This window comes from Scyliorhinus canicula, chromosome 8, assembly GCF_902713615.1.
Source record: "Scyliorhinus canicula chromosome 8, sScyCan1.1, whole genome shotgun sequence".
Taxonomy (NCBI): Eukaryota; Metazoa; Chordata; class Chondrichthyes; order Carcharhiniformes; family Scyliorhinidae; genus Scyliorhinus; species Scyliorhinus canicula.
Window position 1 is genome coordinate 114,795,394 of NC_052153.1, and position 27,313 is coordinate 114,822,706.

The window sequence follows — 27,313 nt, forward strand, 5'->3', positions numbered from 1 at the left end:
ATGTGGGCTATCGCTGGTTGGGCCAGCATTTATTGCCCATCCCTGAGGGCATTTAAGAGTCAACCACATTGCAGTGGATCTGGAGTCACATGTAGGCCAGACCAGGTAAAGATGACAGATTTCCTTTCCGAAAGGACATTAGTGAACCATATGGGTTTTTAACGACAATCAATAATGGGTTCATGGTCATCATTAGACATTTAATACCAGATTTGTATCAAATTCAAATTTCACCATCTGCCATGACGAACCCAGGTCCCCAGAGCATAACTCTGGGTCTCTAGATCACTAGTCCAGCAGCAATACCACTGTGCCACTGCCTCCCCCTATGGCCAGATATTTCAAAGGATCATTAACTATTTCCAGATTAGTTTATGCTTAATTTCTTTGAGCAGTTGCAAAAATTCGACATCTGTTTAGTGCTGTGACACTAGGTATGACAGCCATTTTGCTGATACAAACCTTCTATACAACCCAATTGCTTTCTGGCCTGAGTATACCTGAATGCAACATGATGTGGCGATGCCGGCGTTGGACTGGGGTGAGCACAGTAAGAAGTCTTACAACACCAGGTTAAAGTCCAGCAGGTTTGTTTTGAATCACTAGCTTTCAGAGCACTGCTCCTTCCTTGGGTGAATGAAGATGTAGGTTCCAGAAACATATATATGTGGACAAAGTTAAAGATGCAATATGATACTTTGAATGAGAGTCTTTGCAGGTAATTAAGTCTTTACAGGTCCAAACGGAGCAACTGGAAAGAGGGATAATCAGAGGTTAAAGAGGTGTGAATTGTCTCAAGCCAGGACAGTTGGTAGGATTTCGCAAACCCAGGCCAGCTGGTGGGGGGTGAATGTAATCCGACATGAATCCAAGGTCCCGGTTGAGGCCGCACTCACGTGTGCGGAACTTGGCTATAAGTTTCTGCCCTGTGATTCTGCGTTGTCGCGCGCCCTGAAGGCCGCCTTGGAGAACACTTACCCGAAGATCCGAGGCTGAATACCCTTGAAGTGTTCCCCGACTGGAAGGGAACATTCCTGCCTGGCGATTGCCACTGGATGTCCGTTCATCCGTTGTCGCAGCGACTGCATGGTCTCGCCAATGTACCACGCTTTGGGACATCCTTTCCGGCAGCGTATGAAGTAGACAATGTTGGTCGAGTCACATGAGTATGTACCATGTACCTGGTGGGTTGTGCTGGTAGGTGACAGGATGCACCGGGGTGCAGAAGCAGTTTGCTGGGGTGGTGGAGGAGGTGCTTGTTGAGTTTCTTCCTACATTGGATGCTGCCCAAACTGACGGCTGCTGCCACTATCTCTCAGGCGGCACTGGCGGACCTATGTCTAATCCTCCGACCCCCTCGGGGGAACAGGGTTTCCCATCTCGACTCCACAGCATCCAGCAGCCCAGCCGGACCTGCATCTCTGAAATATGGAGCAGGTCTCTGTGGTGCCTTTGCTGTGTGCTGTCTGGAATGTATTCAGAGGGAGCAGTTTATGTGCCCATTGTTCGTAGCGAGCGGTCAGGTGTGGTCCAGGAGAATCAGCTGTTGGGACGGCCATTTCAACCATGAAGCCCGTGGGGAATTATTTCTGGCCTTAATTGACATTAGATACCGGTCGCTGTCTCTCCAGGTTGGCCGTTGTGAAGCACCCGACACGTCGTGCTTGCTGCCGCACCTAGTGCTTCTCCTGTTAGATCACACCCATGGTGGCAAGATATTGTTGGTAATCTGGGACAAAATTAACAGTTACTTGGACAAATGTGAATTAATTAAGGAAAGCCAGCATAGGTTCGTTAACGGAAAATCGTGTTTAATGAACGATATTGAGTTTTTTGATGAAGTAGCAGAGAGGGATAATGAGGGTAATACAGTTGACATGATGTAAATGGATGTCCAAAAAGCTTTCAATGAGACGTCATATCTGGGTGTGACGGGAGCGCTTCCTCTTTCTCTGCGGCCTGGAGAAGCACGCTTTGCTGAGGCCGAGCCTTCCACCGCAATCCAACTCTATCCGACCTCAGGGCGCCACATCTCTACTCAAAGTGACAGAACAGATGACCCTTCGGGAGACCCTGAAAGGCCACAACGGCTGGGTGACACAGATCGCCACGGCCCCGCAGTTCCCCGACATGATTCTGTCCGCGACCCGAGATAAAACTATCATTATGTGGAAGCTAACTAGGGATGAGACCAGCTATGGTGTCCCCCAGCGTTCCCTCTGTGGCCACTCTCACTTTATTAGTGATGTAGTCATTTCTTCTGATGGTCGATTTGCTCTTTCCGACTCCTGGGATGGAACACTCCGACTTTGGGATTTGACAACAGGTTCAACTACCCGTCGATTTGTTGGCCACACCAAGAATGTACTGAGTGTTGCCTTGTCAGCAGATAATCGCCAAATTGTATCTGGTTCGCATGACAAGACTGTAAAATTGTGGAACTCCCTGGGAGTTTGCAAATACACAATCCAGGATGAATGCAACACTGAGTGGGTTTCTTGTGTTTGCTTCTCGCCAAATAGCAGCAACCCCATCATAGCCTCCTGTGGCTGGGACAAACTTGTTAAGGTTTGGAACCTAGCCAACTGCAAACTGAAAACAAATCATATTGGACACATTGACTATCTAAACACAGTTACCGTTTCTCCCGACGGATCCCTTAGTGCTTCTGGAAGCAAGGATGGTCAAGCCATGTTGTGGGACTCAGTGAAGGCAAACATCTGTACACCTTGGATGGTGGTGACATGATCAATGCCTTGTGCTTTAGCCCCAATAGATATCGGCTCTGTGCTGCAACTGGTCCAAGCATTATGATTTGGTGCCTGGAAGGAAATATAGTGGATGAACTGTGCCAGGAATTGATCAGCACCAGCAGTAAAATGCAACGTCAACAGTGCACATGTCTGGCTTGGTCTGCAGATGGACAGACATTGTTTGCTGGCTACACTGATAACCTCATTGGAGTGTGGCAGATCACCATTGGAACACGATGAAGTGTTTCTTCCAAGAACATACGGAGAATCTTGTTCGAGCTGATCTGAAATAAAATATACCCGTTTTCAACCTGAAACAAAAATGCTTTTAATAAATTGCCACATAAAAGGCTTGTCAGCAAAGTTAATAACAAGGAGCAGCATGGATACAAAGTTGGCTGATTGATAGGAAACAGGGTAGTGTTGAACGGTTGTTTTCAGACTGGTGAAGGTATATATGTGGGGTTCCCCAGGGACCAGTAATAGGACCACTACTTTTATTTTTTTAAAATTATTTTTATTCAAATTTTTGTCAAAAACAAAATGTTTTTATAACCGTTCGCAACAATTAACAGAACAAAATAAATGTTAACCATATATGCAAAGAAAAGAACAATACAACGTAACGATTCCCCCCCCCCCCCCCCCCCCCCGGATGCTATTGCTGCTGACCTTTACTGCTCTCCTAGAAAGTCGAGGAACGGCTGCCACCTCCGAGAGAACCCCGCCATGGACACTCTCAAGACAAACTTTCTTTTCTCGAGACTGAGAAACCCAGCCATGTCACTAACCCAGGTCTCTACACTCGAGGGATTCGAGTCCCTCCACATTACAAGGATCCGTCTCTGGGCTACCAGGGAGGCAAAGGCCACACGTCGGCCTCTTTCGCTTCCTGAACTCTCGGATCGTCTGACACACCAAAGATCGCTGGGCGCGATTCACCGCTGCCCACGCCGGTTGGGAGAATAGCGGGAGGGCCTCCCGACATTTTTCATGCCCTCCTGCTATTCTCCCCCCCCCCCCTCGCCCGACCCATGTCACGAATCGCCGCTCGCCGTTTTTTACGGCGAGCGGCGATTCTCCGCGGCCGATGGGCCGAGCGGCCGGGCCTTTACGCCTGTTTTTTCACGGCAGCAAACACATCTGCTCGCTGCCGTCGTGAAAACGGGCGCTGGATGCCCGTTTGGGGCATCCAGAGGCCCGTTTGGGGCGGGAGCACCACCGTTGTGGTCGGGAGGGGAGAGGCCCTCGATCGGTGCCCACCGATCGTCGGGCCTGCGTCCAAAAGGGACGCACTATTTCCCTTCCACCGCCCAACAAGATCAAGCCGCCACATCTTGTCGGGTGGCGGTGGAGAAATGCGGAACCGCGCATGGCGTGAAGACGTCACCCGCGCATGCGCGGTTGGAGCCGGCTTTTGGCGCGCGGCCTTAACGACGGTCGTGAAGGCCGCGACGCCGTGATTCCCGGGGTCCCGCTCCTAGCCCCGATTGGGGGGGGGAATCGGTCCCGGGAATGGGTGTGAAGGCTGCCGTGAAACACGGCCAGTTTCACGGCAGCTTTTACGACTCTCCGCATTTGGGAGAATCTCGCCCGCTATCTCTGGACTCGGCACCACCCGCATGTTATAGATCTTGGGACATTGCCTTAGCAAAACCCTGCCACAATCCCTTCAGAGCCGGGCATGTCCAGAACATGTAGACATAATCTGCAGGGCTTCCCGCACACCTCGCACATTTATCCTCAACCCCAAAGAGCTTGCTCATCCTGGTTGCCGTCATGTGCACCCGGTGGACCACCTTAAACTGGATTAAGCTAAGCCTGGCACATGATGAAGAGGAATTGACCCTATTTAGGGCGTCCGCCCACAGGCCCGCATCCAGCTCCCCGCCTAGCCCCTCCTCCCATTTGCCCTTAAGCTCCTCCACTGGGGCTTCCTCCGCCTCCTGAAGTTCCCGGTAGATGTCTGAAACCTTCCCCTCCCCTACCCAGGTTCCAGAGACCACCCTATCCTGTACCCTGCATGGGGGTAGCAGCGGGAATGATACCACCTGTTTTTTCAGAAAGGCGCGTACTTGAAGGTATCTGAAAGCGTTTCCAGGGGGCAAACTGAATTTCTCCTCTCGCGCTTTCAGGCTGGGAAAGTCCCGTCTATGAACAGGTCCCCCATCCTTTTAATGCCTGCTCTATGCCAGCTTTGAAACCCTCCGTCTATCTTGCCCGGGACAAATCTGTGATTGTTGCGTATCGGGGTCCAGACTGAGGCTCCCTCCACCTCCCTGTGCCTTCTCCGCTGACCTCAGATCATTAATGCCGCCACCACCACCGGACTGGAGGAGTAACGGGCCGGCGAGAACAGCAGAGGTGCCGTTACAAGTGCCCCTAGGCTGGTACCTTTACATGAGGCCGCCTCTAGCCGTTCCCACGTCGACCCCTCCCCCAATACCCATTTCCTAATCATGGCTATGTTAGCCGCCCAATAGTAGCTGCAAAAGTTCGGCAGCGCCAGCCCCACCCCCCCGAAAACTCTTCTCGACCAACTTCAACGGAAGCTCTCCCAGTCTCTTTTCCTGCCCGTTACTTGGATCATGAACATCTCACTTTTCTTCTCGCTGAGTTTGTACCACGAGAAATTGCCAAAGTCCCTCCGAAGCTGCATGACCTCCCCCATCCCCTCTAGTGGGTCCGAAATGTACAGGAGCAGATCATCCGCATAAAGCGAGACCCAATGCTCTTCCCCCCCAACCCCCCCACCGAACCAACCCCCGCCAGTTCTTTGAAGTTCGCAGCGCTATTGCAAGCGGCTCTATCGCAAGGGCGAATAATAACGGGGAGAGGGGGCACCCCTGCCTCGTCCCCCGGTGGATCCTAAAGTATTCCGACCTCACCCTGTTCGTGCACACACTTTTTCAGAGGCCTGGTAGAGTAGCTGGACCCAACCTATGAACACCTCACCAAATCCGAACCTTCTTAGCGCTTCCCACAGGTACTCCCATTCCACCCGGTCAAAGGCTTTCTCCGCGTCTATTGCCGTCACCACTTCTGCCTCCCCTCCCTCTGAGGGCATCATGATGATGTTTAGGAGCCTCCGTACATTGGAGTTCAATTGCCTGCCCTTGATGAAGCCTGTCTGATCCTCCCCTATCACTCCAGGGACACAGTCCTCAATCCTAGCAGCTAAGATCTTGGCCAGCAGTTTGGCGTCTACGTTCAGGAGCGATATCGGTCCATAAGATCCACACTGTCGCGGATCTTTCTCTCACTTGAGGATGAGTGAAATCGAAGCTCGTGACATTGTTGGGGGGAGGGTCCCTCTCTCTTTGGCCGCATTAAAGGTCCTTAGTAGGAGTGGGCACAGCAGTTGCGAAAATTTCTTGTAGAATTCTACCGGGTAGCCATCCGGCCCTGGGGCTTTGCCCGTCTTCATGTTCCCTAACCCCTTTACCATCTCCTCCAGCTCTATCAGGGCCCCCAGTCCCTCCACCAGATCCTCGTCTACCTTTGGGAACCTCAGTTGGTCTATGAATCGCTTCGTCGTCCCGTCCTGTCCCCCCCCCCCCCCCCCCCCCCCCAAACAGGGGCTCTGACTCATACAATTTACCGTAAAATGCCCTAAAGACTTTGTTCACCCCCTCTGGGTCTATGACCGTGTTGCCCTCCTTATCCCGTACTTCCCCAATTTCCCTGGCCGCCTCCCTCTTGCGAAGTTGGTCCGCCTGCAACCTCCGGCGCTTTCAGTAGCCCCATCTCAGGGGTCTCCGCATAGCTCCTGTTTACTCTGAGTATCTCCCCGACTAGCCTTTCTCCCTCTGCTCTTTCTTTCTTCTCTCTGTGGGACCTGATAGAGATCAACTCCCCTCTGATAACTACCTTCAGGGCCTCCCACACTGTGGACACCGCTACCTCCCCCATATTGTTAGTTTCCAGGTAATTCTTGATGTTCCTCCTTATCTGCTCACAGCTCGTCATCTGCCAGCAGTCCCACATCTAGCCTCCATAGTGGGGGCTGACCTCTCTCCACCCCAAGATGCAAATCCACCCGGGCGCAAACCCGGCCCCATCAAAGAAACGGCTCCAGCTGCCAGGAGAGCAGCCCCACGTATAGCCCCCCCCCTGCGGCCGAGTTCTGCAAAACCAAAAACATGGCCGAAGAAACAGGGAACAAACAACATTTTTTTAAAAAAAGTTATTATTTTTAAAAATAATTTTTATTAAGATTTTCAAAAACATATCAAAAACATAAAATAACAGCAAGAAAACCGTATTAACAACAACAAAAAGAAATAACACAATAACCCCCAAAACCAAACCCCCCCCATCCCCCCGGGTTGCTGCCGGCCTATTTTCCTACCGTTCTGGCGGGAAGTCAAGGAAAGGCTGCCACCGCCTAAAGAACCCCTGTACTGATCCCCTCAGGGCAAATGTCACCTTCTCCCATTTGATGAACCCCGCCATATCATTGATCCAGGCCTCCACGCTGGGGGGCCTCGCATCCTTCCATTGAAGCAAAATCCTCCACCGGGCTACTAGGGATGCAAAGGCCAGGACACCGACCTCTTTCGCCTCCTGCACTCCCGGCTCCACCCCAAAAATTGCGAGTCCCCAGCCTGGCTTGACCCTGGATCCCACCACCCTCGACAACGTCCTTGCTACCCCCTTCCAAAACTCCCCCAGCTCTGGGCATGCCCAAAACATATGGGAGTGGTTCGCTGGGCTCTCCGAGCACCTAGCACACCCGTCTTCGCCCCCGAAAAACCTACTCATCCTCGTCCCAGTCATGTGGGCCCTGTGCAGCACCTTGAACTGTATGAGGCTAAGCCTCGCACAGGAAGAGGAAGAATTCACCCTTTCTAGGGCATTCGCCCACATCCCCTCCTCAATCTCCTCACCCAGCTCCTCTTCCCATTTACCCTTCAGCTCCCCCACCGAAGCCTCATCCACCTCCTGCATGACGTGATACACGTCCAAAATCCTCCCCCCTCTAACCCACACCCCCGAGAGCACCCTGTCCCGTACCCCACATGGGGGGAGCAGAGGGAACCCCTCCACCTGCCGCCTGGCAAATGCCCTAACCCGCATGTACCTAAACATGTTCCCCGGGGGGAGCCCAAACTTCCCCTCTAACTCACCCAGGCTCGCAAACCTCCCATCCACAAACAGGTCCCTCAACCTCCTAATACCTACCCTATGCCAGCCAAGAAACCAACCATCGATGCTCCCTGGAACAAACCGGTGGTTCCCCCGTATCGGGGACTCCATTGAGCCCCCCACCTCCCCCCTATGCCGTCTCCATTGCCCCCAAATTTTGAGGGTAGCCGCCACCACCGGGCTCGTGGTATACCTCGTTGGAGGGAGCGGCAACGGCGCCGTTACCAGCGCCTCCAGGCTCGTGTCCACGCAGGACGCCATCTCCATCCTCTTCCATGCTGCCCCTGCCCCGTCCATTACCCACTTATGCACCATTGCTGCGTTGGCAGCCCAATAGTACCCACAGAGGTTGGGCAATGCCAGGCCCCCCCTATCCCTGCTCCGCTCCAAAAACACCCTTCTCACCCTCGGAGTCCCATGCGGCCATACAAATCCCGTAATACTCCTATTGACCCTCCTAAAAAGGCCTTCGGGATAAGGATGGGGAGGCACTGGAACAGGAACAAAAACCTCGGGAGCACCGTCACCTTGACGGACTGCACCCTGCCCGCCATCGACAGCGGCAATATGTCCCATCTTTTAAACTCCTCCTCCATTTGCTCCACCAGCCTAGTGAGGTTAAGTTTGTGAAGGGCCCCCCAGCTCCTAGCCACCTGGACTCCCAGGTACCGAAAGCTCCTCCCTGCCCTTTTCAGTGGGAGCCTACCAATCCCCTCCTCTTGGTCCCCCAGGAGCACGACGAACAGCTCACTCTTACCCTGGTTGAGCTTGTACCCAGAAAAGCCCCCAAATTCCCTAAGGATCGTCATCACCTCCGGCATTCCCCCCACTAGGTCCGCCACATATAGCAACAAGTCATCTGTGCTCCTCCCCACCCCGCACCAGACCCCTGCAATTCCTTGACTTCCTCAACGCCATGGCCAGGGGCTCAATTGCCAACGCAAAGAGCAAGGGGGACAGGGGACACCCCTGTCTCGTCCTCCGGTACAACCAAAAGTACTCCGATCTCCTCCTATTCGTGGCTACGCTCGCCATCGGGGCCTCATATAACAGCCTCACCCAACTGACAAACCCCTCCCCGAACCCAAACCTTTCCAGCACCTCCCACAAGTACCCCCACTCAACCCTATCAAAGGCCTTCTCTGCGTCTAATGCTACCACTATCTCCGCCTCCCCTTCTACCGCCGGCATCATGATAACATTCAGAAGCGAGCCTACGTATATTGGTGTTCAGCTGCCTTCCCTTCACAAACCCCGTCTGGTCCTCATGAATGACCCCCGGCACACAGTCCTCTATCCTTGTGGCCAAGATCTTCGCCAACAGCTTGGCATCCACATTTAACAACGAGATCGGCCTATATGATCCACACTGCAAGGGGTCCTTGTCCCGTTTAAGGATCAAGGAAATCAGCACCCGTGACATAGTCAGGGGCAAAGCCCCCCCCTCCCTTGCCTCGTTAAAGGTCCTAACCAACAGGGGCTGGGGGTGAAGGCAGGTCTGCATACATTTTGTAAAATTCAACCGGAAAACCATCCGGCCCCGGCGCCTTCCCCGACTGCATGCTACCTATCTCTTTGACCAGCTCCTCCAGCTCAATCGGCACCCTCAGCCCCTCCACCTGTCCCTCCTCCACCTTCGGAAATCTCAGCCTGTCCAAAAAGCGCCCCATTCCCCCCGCCTCCACCTTGGACCGGTGCAATTCCCCATAAAGGTCCCTGAAGACCCCATTAATGTCCACCCCCCTTCACACCACATTGCCTCCCCTATCCGTCACTCCACCAATCTCCCTGGCTGCGTCACGCTTACGAAGCTGATGTGCCAGCATCCTACTCGCCTTCTCCCCATATTCGTACACCGCTCCTTGTGCCTTCCTCCACTGAGCTTCCGCCTTTCCGGTGGTCAGCAAGTCGAACCTGGCCTGAAGGTTATGTCGCTCCCTCAACAGTCCCTCCTCCGGAGCCTCCGCGTATCTCCTGTCCACCCTCACCATCTCCCCCACCAACCTCTCCCTCTCTCTTTGCAGTCCCCTCTCCCTATGGGCTCGGATGGAAATCAACTCCCCTCTAACCACCGCCTTCAATGCTTTCCAAACCATCCCCACCCGGACCTCCCCATTATCATTGACCTCTAAGTACCTCTTGATACACCCCCGAACCCGCCCGCCCACCTTCTCATCCGCCAGCAGTCCCACCTCCAGGCGCCAGAGTGGGCGCTGGTCTCTCTCCTCCCCCAGCCCAAGGTCTACCCAGTGCGGGGTAGACTATGGCCGAATATCGGCATCCTCCACCCTCGAAATCAGCCCCCTGCTCAGGACAAAAAAATCAATCCGGGAATATTGTGAACGTTATTTTGTGTTTCATTGCAGGAACCTTTAATGTAGGGGGAGGAATGTGTTGTGTATTCATGTTCCAAGTTGGGACAGGGTCATTTTAAGAGTCTGGTCACATGATTTTTTGATGACAACATTAGTCGTTTCCGTAGGCTAACGGGAAGCCTATCTGTACAGCCTGTTTAGTAAACACCTTTGCAATAAAGCTTTTTTTAAATTTGTACCTTCGTGGTCTGCAAACCTATCCATTAAAATTCCGGCACGAATCAACACTCATTAGATGGTAATGTGGCATCAGGGTTGAAATGGGCAGGGATCTGTTCCCTGCCTCTTTTCTTCCTGAAAATTCAGATATGTGTTGTAATAAACATTGTGAAATGGTTTTGCAGTAAGTAATCAAATTTTTTTTTTTTAAATTTAGCGTATCCAATCATTTTTCCAATTAAGGGGCAATTTAGAGTGACCAATCCACCTAGCTTGAACATTTATGGGTTGTGGGGGCAAAACCCACGCAAACACGGGGAGAATGTGCAAACTCCACACGGACAGTGACCCAGAGCCGGGATCGAACCTGGGACCTCAGCGCCTTGAGGCCGCAGTGTTAACCCACCGTGCCACCGTGCTGCCCTTGCAGTAATCAAATATGACGCTACATCTAAAGTTATATTTATTCAAAACCAATCCATTAGCTATACTGCATTATATAAATGATCTTGCTTTCTGTCTGGTGTGTTTCATCATAACAGCAACTGGATAAACTACTCTTTGTTAGACTCCAGTCTCAACATGACTCTAGCCTCAACATTTCATTGCAAAATCGTTGTTGTTTCCATGTACAACTAACTTGTTGTCAGCTGCAGGTCAATATTCGACTGGATTCTCTGCTCCATGGCGCCGGCAGGGCGATTTGTATCAGGCAGAGAATCCAGCGTTGCACCGATTCCATTCCGATGCTCTGGTCCCCCGCTGGTGGCGGGATTGAGTTTTGTGTCCTGCGCCAGCGGGAAAATTAATGAAGACCCATTTGCATCCTATTGACGAGCCAGGAACCATGGGCGGTATTCTCCCGCCCCAGCTGGGTCGGAGAATCGCCGGGGGCGGCGTGAATCCCGCCCCTGCCAGCTGCCAAATTCTCCGGTGCCGGGGATTTGGCGGGGGCAGGAATTGCGCCGGTCTGGGTCTGTGGCAGCAGCTACCCCCGGCGATTCTCCGGCCCGCGATGGGCCGAGTGGCCGCCTGTTTTCGGCCGGTCCCGCCGGCGTATGTTACGACAGGTACTTACCGGCAGGACCTGGATCTGAGGGTGGCTTCCGGGTCCTCGGGAGAGCGGGGGGTGGATCTGGTGCCCCCATGGTGGCCTGGGCCCGCGATCAGAGCCCACCAATCTGCAGGCGGGCCTGTGCCGTGGGGGCACTCTCTTCCTCCACGCCAGCCACTGTAACAGTCTGGCGCGGAGATGAACCCCCCTGCGCATGCGCTGGGATAACGCCAGCACACGCTGGCGCTCCCGCTGGCGGAGGCCCTTCGGCGCCAGTTGGTATGGCGCCAAGCCCCTTCCGCGCCGTCCGGCACGGCGCAAACCACTCCAGCGCCGGCCTAGCCCCTGAAGGTGCGGAGGATTCAGCACCTTCAGGGCGGGCCACTCCGGCACCGAGGAGTGGCGTGAACCATGTTCACGGAGAATCCGGCCTTTATTTTCCCTAGGACGCCTGATTCTCCGGTCCTGGGCCGGAAATCACGTGGGCAAGATTGGTGCAGGGTTGAGAAACGTGACCCTGATGTTGTGGACTTCGCGGTGGGTCAAGGGGGTAACTCTTTAAGATAGTTTCCTCCAAAGTCGATCGGAGGGCCACCTTCCCCCCACAATACAATATGGGTGCATGGGAGAAAACCGGGAGGGAGGAAATCACTTACCCATCCTCAACTTTTGTCAGAACAGACCAGAACAGACTGGCTGCATAAAAATGACTTTCAGACATCAAAGAATCTGGAATGTCTCACTCATTCTGCACTTACAAGTATTCATGACCGCCTTGACAAGTAAAGGAATCAAAGGTTCTTTTGTGCAATTGAAGAGGTTGGTTTAAGTTTACCAGAGCTCGAACAAGTAAGTAACCAATGGAAAATGAATCTCAAATGTAAACCAGGTCACTCCCCACAAAAATTAAATGTCTCTGAGCCACTTTAGTACAGATTCTCAAGCCACCTATTCATTTCCAGTAACTGAAAAAATTCTCTTGTCTCTTTTGCAATAATTTTTCTTACCACAGCAGATACAAACTGAGATTTCCAGCCTAAAAAGGTGGAGAGCCTGCTGTGTTTGCATGAGATGGGAAAAAAGACTATTTTCAGGTGATTAATCTAGCAAGCAGTATTGCATTCCAACTCCTAAAGCAAAAGCATGGATGTTCAACCTATTACAATGAACATGTCTGACAATGTGATGCAAATATCATCTTACTACTAATTACAGCTAACAAACTTTCTATTCAGTCAGAACACCTCAGGGTCGCTCTGGATTAAGGATCAGGAAACACTTTTTATATCCTATTTAATGCACAGTTTTTAACTCTTGACTGCAGTCCTAAAGTTTGGCGACAAAACGGAAAGGTTAATGATGCAGTAAATATTTAGTGGTAATAGACTATTCAATTTTGTCCTCATTAAATTAAAATGAAGGGTTATTTATGCCGCAGTGGTCAAACGTGGCCTCTTCCCAATATCTTTCATTTAAGATACAGTAAGATTCTGCCATTCGTGGGAGTTACATTCCCATGAAACCTCGCAAACAATGAACATACTCGACAAAAGGAGTCAATTAGATAGGTTCCAGCCACCCTAAAATCTTTACACGTGTAAAGGATTACAGGCAATAAAAACTATGGCCGTGATCTAATGGCCCCATTGACCACGATGCAAATCCTGTAATGGCCACTAAATCTTGCGAGAGGCCATAAACGGGATTTGCACCAGTGAGACCTCAGATTAAGATCTTGCAGCCTGCAAGCCCCACACCAGTTTTCTCACATGTGTCAACAATGGGCATTTTTGGGAAGATTCCAGTCTATATTTTTAAATAAATTTGAAGAGAAATTTGCTGCAGAAATTGTTTAATAAAACAAGGTAATGTAAAATTTGTCAAGTTTACAGTACTTTACTTGAGATTGGGGTGGACTATGATCAGGAATTAAATCACAGAAACAAGGAACACGTATTGACAGTTTTATTACTGGTTTCAGTTGCCACTCAGGTTTCTCCAAAAGTGGGTTATACTTGCAACTGTACTCAACACTGCTGTCTGGGCATTGAAGTGTCAGATATGTGACAAATGAGTTACCTTTACTGATATGAGTCCCTGGTGGTTAAGCTTCATGTTCTGATCTGCCTGATTCCTCTCTAGATCTTGTGTTCATCATTTGAATAGTTATCTAATACCCCTTGAAACCTGGACAAAGAGTCATTCAGAGTCAAAACGTTAGCTCTGTTCTCTCTCCACAGATGCTGTCAAACCTGCTGAGATTTTCCACCACTTTCTGTTTTTGCCCCTTGAAACCTTACAGAAACATAGGGTGCGATTCTCCGCTCCCACGCCGGGTGGGAGAATTGTGGGAGGGCCGCTCTGGCACCCCCCCCCCAAAATGGCGTGTTGCGTTTTGCGACACGCCGCCCGGAGAATCGCGGGCCGCCGTTTTTCACGGCGTCCCGCGATTCTCCAACCCGGATGGGCCGAGCGGCCGGCCGTTCCCGACCGTTCACGCCGGCAGCAACCACACTTGGTCGCTGCCGGCATGAACATGATGCCGACAGCTGTTTTGTGGCTTGTGGGGGCGGAGAGGGGAATGAGCACCATGACCGTGCTCGGGAGGGGACTGGCCCGCGATTGGTGCCCACCGATCGTCGGGCCGGCGTCTCAACGGGATGCACTCTTTCCCCTCCGCCGCCCTGCAAGATCAAACCGCCACGTCTTGCGGGGCAGTGGAGGGGAAGACGGCATACGCGGGTTTGAGCCGTCATCCGTCGTGACATCAGCCGCGCATGTCCGGGTTGGAGCCGGCCAACCTGCGCATGCGCGGCCGATGTCATTAGGCACGCCGGCCGAGTCATTCCCGACGCGCCGGGCATTGACGCCAGCGACAAGGCCCACGGCCGAGATTTACGGCACGGCCCTCCTAGCCCCCCCGGGGGGGGGGAGAATAGGGGGCCAGGAGCGGCCTCTGACGCCGTTGTGAACCTCTCCGGGTTTCACAACGGCGTCGGGCCTTGCGGAGAATTCCGGCCATAGTTATCCTTCAGGCAGCAATATGCGGTATTTAAAGTCAATAATGTTATGGACCAGGATTTAGAAACTCCAAATTGTATTCTGAAGTTCACCTGACCTATAACTTTTATGTTGAATTTGGCTAGGATGAGCACAAAGCCTTTGCTGCAGGTGTGATTCATCAGCCTTCCTAGACAATTTTATCAAAACAAGGTTTATTCTAAAAATGTAGTTAACAAAAAATATATCTATAAACACAGCAAGAATGTTTATCAATTACAAATATAAAGACACCTTACAGCTTACAGTAATCTTAGTATATGACACTTAATGAATTCCCCTTAACTGTTCCAATTCAGCAACAAAATCCAATAAACCAAACCCCTTTTCAAGGGCATGGTCCAGCACACTGCATTCTTACTTGAATGGGACTGGTCCTTTCCCTGAGATTCCGATTCAGTCTCAACCAACAGATTCAAACTCCTTCCGGAAAGCAAACTATATCTTTAAAGGTATCTTACCAAGGCAGCTAGCCACAACCAATGTGTTTTACTGGAACAGCTTTTAAAAGTGAAAACAGAGAAATACAGAGAAAACACTACTTTTTCCTTCTGAGTTCAAAGCAGTCAAACTGAAACTGAAACCCCCTCTCACCTCATAGCCACAGCCCAATGTGCTACAAGTCACATGATAAGAGACTAAACCTTCCTTAAAGGGGCACTCACATGACAATAACTTAACCACAGCCAAAGAGATGCTCAGTAAACAGGATTGCATGTAAAAAATCCCACTGAGCCGGGATTATTGTTCACATTATATCCTTTGTTCATTCGATTATAATATACAAAGAAGTCTCTGACCAGCTTACCAATCATAGAATGGCAATCTGCATGGTTCTATTTTAGACCACAGTGAGGCATATGGGAGAGCCTTTTAAGCCTACCCAGTTGGTGCAAGTATAGGTTTATGTGAATCCTTGACAGTGGTTTCTATGCACACCATAGTAGATTTCAAGAATAAGTATGATGTTGAGAGTAAAAATGTCATCCTTTGTTTACAGTACTATTTGGAAATTTGTTTGTAGGGAAATGTCTAGGAAGAATATCATTAGAGTGAAAGGCTGCAGGCATTCTTAGAATAAAAGAGGCCGAGGAATCTTCTGGTATGAACATCTCTTATTTTGGTGCTCTTGTGAGGGACAATAAAGGTCTGTCCCCATAAAAGCCACTGGAAATGGCAATGAAGGTTGGGACAGAACATATTTGGGTCCTTGTTTATTGAGTATCCCTCCTGCCAGCTCTGTAGCAGGAATGCACTGGAACAACTACAGATTTTCAGCCTTGTTTCCATGACAACATCCTTCCTTTTCACACCAGGTTGGATGATGGGATCAATTTGGTTATTTCTTAGAGCATTTACTGTTATAGCATCTGTTCTTAAATATGTACATATATATATATATTATTGCCGTTTAAATGCCAAGAAATATACTTTGCGTTCCAGACTGACATAGAATCATTTTGTGAAAGACATAAAATGATCAAACATCAAATCCCACTGCAGCCTACGGCGCTGAAGACCTGGGTTCGAATCCCGGCCCTGGGTCATTCATTGTCTGTGTGGAGTTTGCACATTCTCCCCGTGTCTGCGTGGGTTTCACCCCCACAACCCAAAGATGTGTAGGGTTAGGTGGATTGAATGCACTAAATTGCCATTAATTGGAAATAAATAAATAAATAATTGGGTACTATAAATTTATAAAAGAAAACATGAAATCCATTTGACCTCTTTTAGCTAAAAGTGGAATACAATAAGAAATGTTAGGAAGCTTGAGACTGCATTCATTTTAATACAGTTGGGCATTGCAACACGATGTGTGATTATTTTTTGTTGCATATTTAAAATACTTTCTGGTGATTTGAGATACATTAATTACAGTGTTCTATCCAGCAAGTATCTTCCCCCTTTATTGTTGGTCATTAAAAACCATAGAAGCAGCATTCCAGTGCTTAGTGTTCTTATTGATATGCAGCACCAACACCTCCAGTATATTCTCATTTTGAGCATAGGGACTATATTGAAATTTAATACACATCATTACATTCATTTTAAGACTTGGGACACATCAACCAGTTTCAAATAGTTCCACTTCAGGTGGTTATCAATTTCAAGTTAACATATTTTCTACATAATCTTCCTGAACGTGCTTGTCACACAGCGACAGGCATTCCCCAGCATGGTGACGCTAAAATTTATTACCTTTTGGAGGCATCCATATTTAAGCACACTCCTTCCAAACCCAAGACTGCTACCATTTAGAAGGACAAAGGCACCAGATACATAGGAACACCATCAGCTGGAAGGTCCTCTCAAAACCACTCACCATCCTGCCTTGGTAATATATCACCCTTCCTTCACAGTTGATGGGTTATCATCCTGGAACTTACTTCCTATCAGAACTCTGGTGCACCTGTAACACATGGACTACAATGGTTGAAGAAGGCAACTCACCACCACCTTCTCAAGAGAAATTAGAGATGGCCAATAAATGTTGCTCTAGCCAGCAGTGTCCACATCCCGTAAATTTAAAAAATGTATATTTTTGTTTAACCCCGCAAAATGTTTTGAGAAGGTTGTTAATTGAACATGCAAACATATGCATCAGGAGCAGTTAGGCCACATTAGGCTACTCAGCCCCTCGCACCTACTCTGTCATTCAATAAGATAATGGCTGATCTGATTGTAACCTCAACTCCACATTCCTGCCTAACCTCCAACAACGTTTCACCACCTTGCTTATCAAGAATATATCTACCTCTGCCTTAAAAATATTCAAAGACTCTGCTTCCACCCCATTTTGAGGAAGGGAGTTCCAAAGACTCACAACCCTCTGGGAGAAAAAGTTTATCCTCATCACTATCTTAAATGGATGACCCTTATGTTTTAAACAGTAACCCCTAGTTCTAGGTTCTCCCACACGAGGAAACATCCACCCTGCCAAGGCCCCTCAAGATCATAGAATTTACAGTGCAGAAGGAGGCCACTCGGCCCATCGAGTCTGCACCGGCTCCTGGAAAGAGCACCCTACCCAAGGTCAACACCTCCACCCTATCCCCATAACCCAGTAACCCCACCCAACACTAAGGGCAATTTTGGACACTAAGGGCAATTTATCATGTCCAATCCACCTAACTTGCACATCTTTGGACTGTGGGAGGAAACCGGAGCACCCGGAGGAAACCCACGCACACACGGGGAGGATGTGCAGACTCCACACAGACAGTGACCCAAGCCGGAATCGAACCTGGGACCCTGGAGCTGTGAAGCGATTGTGCTATCCACAATGTATCGTGCTGCTCTTATGTTTCAATCAAGTCACCATTTACTCTTCTAAACTACAGCAGAATGAGGACAGCACGGTTGCACAGTGGTAGCATTGCTGCCTCACAGCACCAGGGACCCGGGTTCAATTCCAACCTGGGATTACGGTCTGTATGGAGTTTGCACTTTCTCTCGTGTCTGCATGGCTTTCCTCCTGATGCTCCGGTTTCCTCCCAGAGGCCAAAGATGTGCAGGTTAAGTGGCGTTATGGGGATAGGGTGGGGTAGTGGGCCTCGGAAGGATGCTCTGTCAGAGGGTAGGTGCAGACTCAATGCGTCGAATGGCCCTCATCTGCACTGTAGGAATTCTGTGGTTCTATGCATACAAGCTTGGCCTGTCCAACCTTTCCTCATAAGACAACCCGCCTATTCCAGGTATTATAATAATTGATGAGTAGTAGTTGAGGAATATAATTCAAGATAATAAATCCATAGAGTAACACATGAATTTGAAGATGCTTCTGAGGGAGGGGGTTTAGTAGCCGGAGCAAATCAGTGAGGAGAGGGACGATAGGTGAATGGAATAGGATTCAGATGGTAAAATGTTATGCAAGTTGTAGATTATATAAGGTGGAATAAGGGAGGCAAACAAAGAATGTTTTGGAGTTCTGGAGGTATTGAAGGCATGCATAAGGGTTTTTAAGGAGCAATAGAGAAAAGGTGGATAGGAGAGGACTATGCTGCCGAGGTGGAGGTAAGTCGGGAGATTTAGTCGTGGAGAGGATTTGTGGTCTGAAATGAAGCTTGGAATCAAATCGGCCTTTAAGTTTATGAATGGTCTGGTTGGTCCTGGATCATTGTAATGTTTTTAACACTATTTGTAATGAATTGTAAATGTTTAAAGTGATGCTTAGAAACTCTAATGTGACAACACGATGGCTAGAATTCTCCAACCATTGGCTGGCAGCAGGATTCTCTGGTTCCACTGGCAGCAGCCCCCCCCCCCCGGGGCCTGGGAACTCCCATTGTAAGCGGTGGGAATGGAGAATCCCACCACCAAAGAAAAACACGCTGCCTCCCGCTGCCGATGAACACGCAGCTGGGGGAGCCGGAGAATGATGTCCTATGTGCAGTTTCTACCAGTGATAAATACATGGCCACAAACAACCTCACCTGTTCTATTCTATTATATTTCAACATTTTAAATTTACAATAAAACAGACGGCTGGAATGACGTAGAATAGAATACTCCCTTCAAATTAGTTATAAAAGCTCTTTTCTGATTTCTGTCAAAGTGTTTTATTCTAGCCGAATATTGTTTCAGTTATGATGTTTAATAAATGTTATTTCCTGATTTGAGACAGTTTCATGAGGAAAAGCTTCTTCACGCAGTGACTGGTTGGCATCTGAAATGCACTGCCTGCGAGTGTGCTGATGATATGGTCATTGTCATGGTGCTTTTTGTGGAACCTGGCTGTGCACAAATTGGCTAACACATTTCCCTACTTTACAACAAACTACAGATCAAAAGTACTTTGTTGGCTTTAAAGCATTTGAGAATGTTCTGAGTTTGTGAAAAACACTGTATAGATACTAGTCCTTTTCTTAATCAGTTCTTCTCAAAGTGGTTGTAAGAGCAGGAGAGTTCTCCTCCAGTAAACGAGTCAACTTCAATGAGCACTCCTTCTCGTGTGATATAAATTATTTAGATAGTTTGACATTTAGCATTCTTGTGTTTGTCTTGATGAGTACAGGCTGAAAAGCTTCAGCAAGATATCTCTCTTTCCAGCAATATTCAACGATACTTTGTTTGTTTTCTCCTTAGGGGCCAGGTTCCTGCTGAGGCAGAACTTAATTACTTGCAGGTTGCCAAATTATTAGAGATGTATGGAGTTGATCTTCATCCTGTTTTTGTAAGTACTATTTTCATGAATGTGATTAAAGTAACTGGTAATTTTCAAGATTTTGTTTTCCTTTTGCTCCAAGTCAGGTTCCATGATTTTAATGGCCCCGAAGGTTTTTTCCCCAAGTGCCTTGAAAGTCTGTTGTGGCTACTCAGATGTGGAGTTAGCACAACAAAATGTTATCCTGTACTTACTCGGCGTCAATGCATATATACTTGCACGGCCACTGGATAATAATGTTTGGGCCCTTGCCTTATGACAGAAGCTAGCTGTAGTGCTGTCATCACTGCAATGGTTGAGATAAAATACCTCAAAAACCAGTGATTAGTCAACAATAAATTCAACGAGAAATTCAAGACGAACATTTTTTTTAACCCCAGAGGCAGATTAGAGTATGGTACTCATGACAACAGGAAGTAGTTGAGGCGAATAGTATAGGGGCATTTAAGGAGCAGCTATAGATAAGTACATGGCGGAATAGGAGAATATACTGATCGCTGGGATGGAATAGGGTCGGGGAAGACTTAAGCATCTTTTTAGACCTCTTGGGCCTATTTCTGCACGGTAAATCTATATAATTCTAAACTTGGTGCCTACCTTGTCTGTTTATGCATGGCACCATACCGCTAAACTCAAAAGAGCCATTAGGAAGTCTGACAATTAAAAGAAATGTCGCACCCTCCCCCATGATGTGCAATGAAGTAAAATCTGTTATCAACAGTGCACGTTACTCAGTGTAATAGCACTCTCCTCTGTGAGTCAATTGGGTGGGACTCCACTTGTCTAATTGTCTTATCTATCCACTCCTAGCCAGAGAGTTTTCTGCAATGGCTTCTCTCCCAGCTCCTGCACTATTACCTCTGGAGTCCCCCAAAGATCTGCCCTTAATCCGTGTTAACTCATCTCCATGTTTCCCTTCAATAATATTAACTAAAAGCACAACATCAAATTCCACGCTAATGAAACCACACTTTACTCGTCACCACCCCTCTCCAACTTCTGATTTCTCTAGTTAACCACGTTGCTTGTCTAACACCCAATACTGGATAAGGAGAAGCTTCCTACAACTAAGTATTGGGAAGGCCAAAGCCATTGTCTTCAGTCCCCACCACGAAAGCTGTTCCCTAGGTTGAAACAGGCCATGAGCTATTTTGGTATCATATATGATCCCAAAATAAGCTTCGGATCAAATATCCATCTGTCACCACAACTCCATAAAATTGCCCAATTCTAGTCCTGGCTCAGCTTATCTGCTCCTTAAACCCTCATCCATGCCTTAGTTACCTCTAGACTTGAGAATTTCAATGCTCCCTCTTGCACATTCCGAGTTATAATTGTTCCACCACTGAGGGCTGTGTTTTCATTACTTCAGCCTTTAAGGTATGGAATTCCTTTCCTAACCTTCTCCATCTCTCTACTTCTCTATCCTCCTTTAAGGCACTTTCTAAAATCTACTATTTGATAAAGCTCATCTTCTCCAACATCTCATTATGCGGCTTGGTGTCAAATTTTATTTCATAACTTTTTTGTGAAACACTTTGAGATGTTTTACCCCTTTGAAGGTCCAATATAAAATCAAGTTAATAAAATTGCATCAGCCTTAAGACAGGTTACATCTTTCCAATGTGGTTAATCGTGCCTGTTATTGTAAGTATAAGATCCCAAACATGTATAAATAATTTTGCATGCCTCTAAGTTAAAGTCATACAGTGTATTTATATAAAAGTAAAATACTGCAGATGCTGGAAATCTGAAATAAAAACAAAAAAATGCTGGAAAGACTCGGCAGGTCTGGGAACATCTGTGGTGAGAGAAACGGAGATAACATTTTGAGTCCTCATGACTCTTCAGTGCATTTATATAAATCAATAAAATGTTTATATTTGTATGGACATAAAACTATTATTGACAATAAAAATAATAATTTTAGGAGTTCCATTTCTGGAGAGCTATGCTGAATTTCTGCTTGAATTCCTGTATTTATTTGACCTGAGGTATAATTTCATTTCAGTTCTTTAGTTCAAGTTTTTGTTAAGATAGGGCAGCATGGTGGCGCAGTGGATTAGCCCTGCTGCCTCACGGCGCTGAGGTCCCAGGTTCGATCCCAGCTCTGGGTCACTGTCCGTGTGGAGTTTGCACATTCTCCCCGTGTTTATGTGGGTTTCACCCCCACAACCCAAAGATGTGCAGAGTAGGTGGATTGGCCACGTTAAATTGCCCCTTAATTGGAAAAAATGAATTGGGTACTCTTTTAAAAAAAAATTCAAAAACAGTTTTTGTTAAGATATGTTGTGATCGCCATTATTTCTAAAAAGTCTGAGGTTACCTTCTATTTGACCACATCCTGCCATTTACCTTTTAAATTTCTTTCTCTTGAAAAGGTTTAGCAGCCAAGGATTTAGAAATTACGGAACCTTGAAGGGATAAACATTTATTTTCCTGGCGCCTTTGCAACACCCTTACCTCTTGCAACTATTGATCTTTTTAGATTTGCGAAATATGGAGCGGTTTTGAAGAAACATTTTATGTGTATATATTTTTACAAATATTTTATGAAGTGTCAATGAACTCATGTCACTCAAATCATTATTAACACCAGCGAACATGCCTATGAACTGGGAAAAATAAAAAAATTCTTAATAAAGTATGCTGTACTAATCTGTCATTAAGATGGTACTCTTGTTTCTGATATCATGCGTACTGGTCATCCCCTGTCATCACTGCACTCTTATCCTCCCACTTTCAACCAGATTGCCATTTTTGCTATTTCTCTCATGTGAATCTAATTTTCTCTTTTTTCCATCAGTCATTGACTCTCCTTTCTTGTACTAATTCTAGTTTAACTACTTGTCACATATTCTTTTACATGCGTGGAGATGTAAGCTGTGAGGAGGACACAAAGAGGCTGCAAAGAGATACGGTGAAGTGAGTGGGCAACAAAGTGGCAGGCGGTGTACGATCCAGGGAAGTGTGAGGTTATTCATTTTGGTAGTAAGAATAGAAATGCCACATGTTTTTTGGAAGAAGTGAAACTTGTAAATGTTGGTGTTCATAAGCACTTGAGTTTACTCTTGTAAAAAAAATAAAAATCAGAAAATTACGAAGGCAAATGTCACGTTGATTTTTATTGCAAGGGCATCAGAGTACAAGAATAAGGAAGTCTTGCTACAATTGAACAGGGCTTTGGTGAAGTCATACCAGGAGATCAGTTTTAGCCTTCATATCGAAGCAAGGGTGTACTTGCCTTGGAGGTAGTACACTGAGGGTTCACTAGATTGGTTCCTGTAATGAGAGGGTTGTCTTCTGATGATAAGTTGAATAAATTGGGCCTATATTCCCTGGAGTTTTGAAGAATGAGAGGTTAATCTCATTGTAATATGCAGGATTCTAAAGGAGCTTGAGAGTGCCGACATTGAGAGATTGTTTTCCCTGGCTGGGAAATCTAGAATACCAGAGAATAGTATCAGATAAGGGGGCAATCATCCAGGACTGAGTTGAAGAGAAATTGCTTTACTCAGAGGGTTTGTATTTTTTAAATTCTGTAATCCAGAGAGTTGTTGATACTTTATCATTGAGTATGTTTAATGCTGAGTTGGTGCCTCAGGGAACCCATGGAGGAAGGGCAGGCAAGTGGAGCTCAGGCAGAACATCACACATGCTCATGTTGAATGGCAGAATAGGCTCAAGGGGCCTACTTCTGCTATGTCCAACATCTTGACCAGTTTTCACTTCTCTGGCAATGGTATCCCTTTTCTTCCTACTGATTGAATGCTGCAATATTTTTAACAACCATGACATAATATGCTCCCAGAGAATCCACATTAAACATGGATTTATAGAGTTCTCTGCTGCACAACACATCTAACAAGGGGTAAAGGAGACAATCAGCTGATAATGCCAATTTTATGCTCCAGAGTCTTCATATCCAAATTCTAATCCTTTGCATTCTGTTGCTATTTCCTACTCATCTTCTCCTGCTGCCATCTCACATTTGATGTTCTATCTCACTGAGCCTGGTTAATTTTCAGCTTGTGCTGTGTTTAGTTACCAGCAGAATATGTGGAATAAAGTCAGTGGGTTTGGAGACAGACTTGTGAACTTGGCCCCCCAGCATCACCTTCGTACACATGAATACGACTATAAATCATAACATAACAAAAACCCTCGGAACAGGAAGTATACAAATGGTATGAATATTTTTAGTTAACACTTGCAAATGATGCCTCTTATTGAATTCCAGGGGGAAAACCAGACTGAGTATTTTTTAGGATTGACACCAGTTGGAGTTGTTGTCTACAAGAACAAAATCCAAGTTGGAAAGTATTTTTGGTAGGTGATTTTAAACATACACTGATTGTTATCTTCCCTCACTTGTTTACGTTTGAAGTAAAAAAATTTATCTGTTTGCTAACAGGCCGAGAATCACCAAGGTGAACTTCAGAGAAACTCAGTTTGAGCTAAGAGTGATAGGCAAAGATGTAAGTATCACATCAGTATTTTCCTTGACATCAATCCTTCAGACCCTTCTTCATAAGATTATTGTTTTCGCTTGATTTAAAGATTGTGCCATTAAGTAACAACTGGTTTTAAAAAATAAATTTAGAGTACCCAATTCATTTTTTCCAAGTAAGGGGCAATTTAGCGTGGCCAATACCCTACCCTGCACATCTTTTCTGTTGTGGAGGCAAAGCCTACGCAAACACGGAGAGAATGTGCAAACTCCACACGGACAGAGACCCAGAGCCGGGATCGAAACTGGGACCTTGGCGCGGTGAGGCAGCAATGCTAACCACTGCGCCACCATGTTGCCCAAAGTAACAACTAGGTTAATATTTCCAAAATATATTTCATTTCAAAACAAGATGTAAAATATTCAAAATGAAGCCCCAAAAGGTGAAAATAAAGTTCACTATCAAACCTAATTTCTACTTCCAGTGGCAGATTTAATTTAATATTGCAATTAGTCACCTTACCATGCTTGTTAAAAGCAATCAGCTGAATGCTGCATTTTCAAAACTTATATTGTGAGAGAATCTGTGACTTTAAAATGTATTTGTATTTTTTTGTGGCAAACACTAACTGAAACAGAAACCTGGCTGAAAAGAAAAACAGATCAGGTAGACGTAGCAAAGAAACTGACCCTCCCAATTTCTAATGAAACAAAAACAAACTGAGGTTTGGAAACAGACCCTCTGTGCATACTGACCCTGGTTATAAGATGTATGAGGACACAGATTACTCTGAGCTGAGCAGTAGCACTTAATGAGCCCAGCACTGCAGTACAAACAAGCTAAAGAAGACTGAAGAAAAAGAGGCTAGATCCAGAAGTTGAGAATATGCAAAGATATAGTTGGTGCAGCGGTTCTTGTTACTTGAAGATAATATTGGTGGATCTCCACCATCCAGATTGAGTTGAGCAGATTCTGCAGATATGTGCCATTTGTGGTGAAGGCCGTGGCCAAGGAACTCATGTTGGTTGTGCACTGTTCTCAGCTGGGTATCAGACTAGCTACTAGGAGAGGAGTGAAATTGTCTGTGAGGAAGATCTAGTTCGAAGTACTTTGTGACTGAGTTTGACCACTAAAATCCGAGTAGACTGCTGAACCAATTTGGAAGATATAACTTAGTTGTGTCTGCCATTTATTGTGCTATTTATAGTTTATCTTTAACCACAGTTTACCTGTTAATTTATGTTAAAGTCATGCTAATTCTGGATGTTCGAGTACAGGACAAACAATATTTAAGGCATGATCGAACAGCCAGGCTGTGCCCACAAAGCAGCGCACCGCGGCGAAACATAGCCAATAAAAGCCAGGCGACTCTGCACCCGGGACCTAACCGCCCATATCCCATTGTGGGTGGGATCACGTTTTGGCAAATCTGCATATTAGAGCGAGACAGCTAATTTCACTCAAATATGCAGTTTTCTGAGACACTTGAGGCATTAGGATCTATCTGGTCTCCACAAATGGGGGCCAGATGACACTTGTGGGGGTCTTCCAGGGGATTGGAGCTGCCCAGGTGCATGCCCTCTGGGCAAAGTGATAAGCTGGCACTGCTGGTGCAACTCAGGCACCCTGGCAGTGCTGCATGGGTGCCAGCCTGGCACTGTCAAGGTGCCAAGCTGGCACTTCCACACAGTGGCAATTCGGTTGGTGGTGCCCTGCGCGGGTGTTGGTCAGGGATGTGGAGGGAGGGATGGAACCTCCTCATAGTGAATTGGGGCTTGGAGAGGGTCGTGCATCGTGCCGGGGGCTCCAGAGATCGGGCTGCCATTTTCACATGGCATCCCGATCTCTCGCTACACTGAGGGGTTACGGCGAGTTGAGCTCCTCAATACAGAAAACGGAGTTATGTGTGGCCTCAACTGCGCATTCCCTACTGAGGCCCCCTTTCTAACCCAAGTGGCGTTTGATAGTGCTGTGTTTCTCAGCACTGCCAGCACCAGGAAATATGTGGCTAAACGCACTCGCTATGGGACTTTGTTCCCATTTAGTTAAAATGCTTCCTTCGTGTTTGCTTTGTTGACTCCTGTGTGGCAATAATTCCTCTGTCTTAAACTGTGGAATCTTGCTGCTTTAAAAAAAGTTATTGTAACAATGCACTGTCATAGCAGGACTGATTTACTTATCACATGCTGCCTAATTTTCTGTCCATTTAAATTGATAGATGTAAAGTCACACATTGCTTGCCCCAGTTTCTGGACCAGGGCTCCGTGCAAACGCTGCTGCTTACTGGCAGTTCCTGATTGGGAAATCAACTTATTAATTTTAAAATTGTGTCTATCAGGGATAGTACAGCAATTGTGGCAGTAGGTCCTGCGAAGCAGGTCCTGCGAAGATCAATTTAATAATTACCAGATAATCTGTTTTTAGTGATATTGGTTGAAGGATACATATTGGCCAGGGCACTTGAATCAGTTTCAATGTTCTTGCACTACTTTTGGGTGTGCATCAATATATATATATACAGAAAATGTTTCAGTGTTGCAGAGGACCACAATTTTAATTGGAAAAGTTTTTAAAAGCACCTGAGAATCCTGCCTCATGAAGCAAAATGCGGAAAGAATTTGGGGGCACAGCGGGAATTCCCTGCGTCTGCATGGTAAAGATTGAGGCACCCCCGATATTGGGACTCGAGGTTCATTTAACTCCAGCTGACTTGAAGTCAACAGCCAGCCAGTGGAGAGTTACCCAAGATTATTCATATCCACTTGAAAGACAGCTAATCTTTTAATAGCCTCTTTAAACTGCCAATCAAAATTTGAACTCAGTGCTACCCCTGTTGGGATAAGTTCTTACTTTAGCTCTTGAAACTCAGCCAAACATTCAGAATTAACTTAGTTGGAATAACAGCCCTTTGGAAATGCTGACAAGGAACTCGATTGGAACTGCAGGAACAATGGTAATGTATTTTTCTAACCTATACCAGATGGCCTGTCAATCAAAGCAGAGCTTTTTAAAATTCTAACTGAAAGCTTCAGCCTTTTTTTCACGTTTTAAGGGCTGGAAATTTAAAAAGCTCCAGGTCATGACACGTAGCAGGTATTATCTGCATTCCAAGCATAAAGTGCATTCCAATTATTCCATGTGATTTCACT

At 47.0% G+C, this 27,313-nt stretch overlaps 2 protein-coding genes across 4 annotated transcripts in view; both read left to right on the top strand.

The window, feature by feature from the left end:
• Positions 1-27,313, top strand: part of epb41l4a (erythrocyte membrane protein band 4.1 like 4A) — a 253,139-nt gene that overhangs the window by 115,184 nt on the left and 110,642 nt on the right. For all 3 annotated transcript variants that reach the window (XM_038805106.1, XM_038805105.1, XM_038805107.1), the window contains exons 8-10: positions 19,635-19,722; positions 23,954-24,042; positions 24,128-24,191. In XM_038805106.1, coding sequence (XP_038661034.1) covers positions 19,635-19,722; positions 23,954-24,042; positions 24,128-24,191 — 241 coding nt within the window. The remainder of the gene's footprint in view (positions 1-19,634; positions 19,723-23,953; positions 24,043-24,127; positions 24,192-27,313) is intronic.
• Positions 2,039-3,008, top strand: LOC119970461 (receptor of activated protein C kinase 1-like). Its single transcript, XM_038805108.1, is given in 2 exon segments — positions 2,039-2,701; positions 2,704-3,008. Coding segments are annotated over 2 exon segments (936 nt in total). The 5' UTR covers positions 2,039-2,055; the 3' UTR covers positions 2,994-3,008.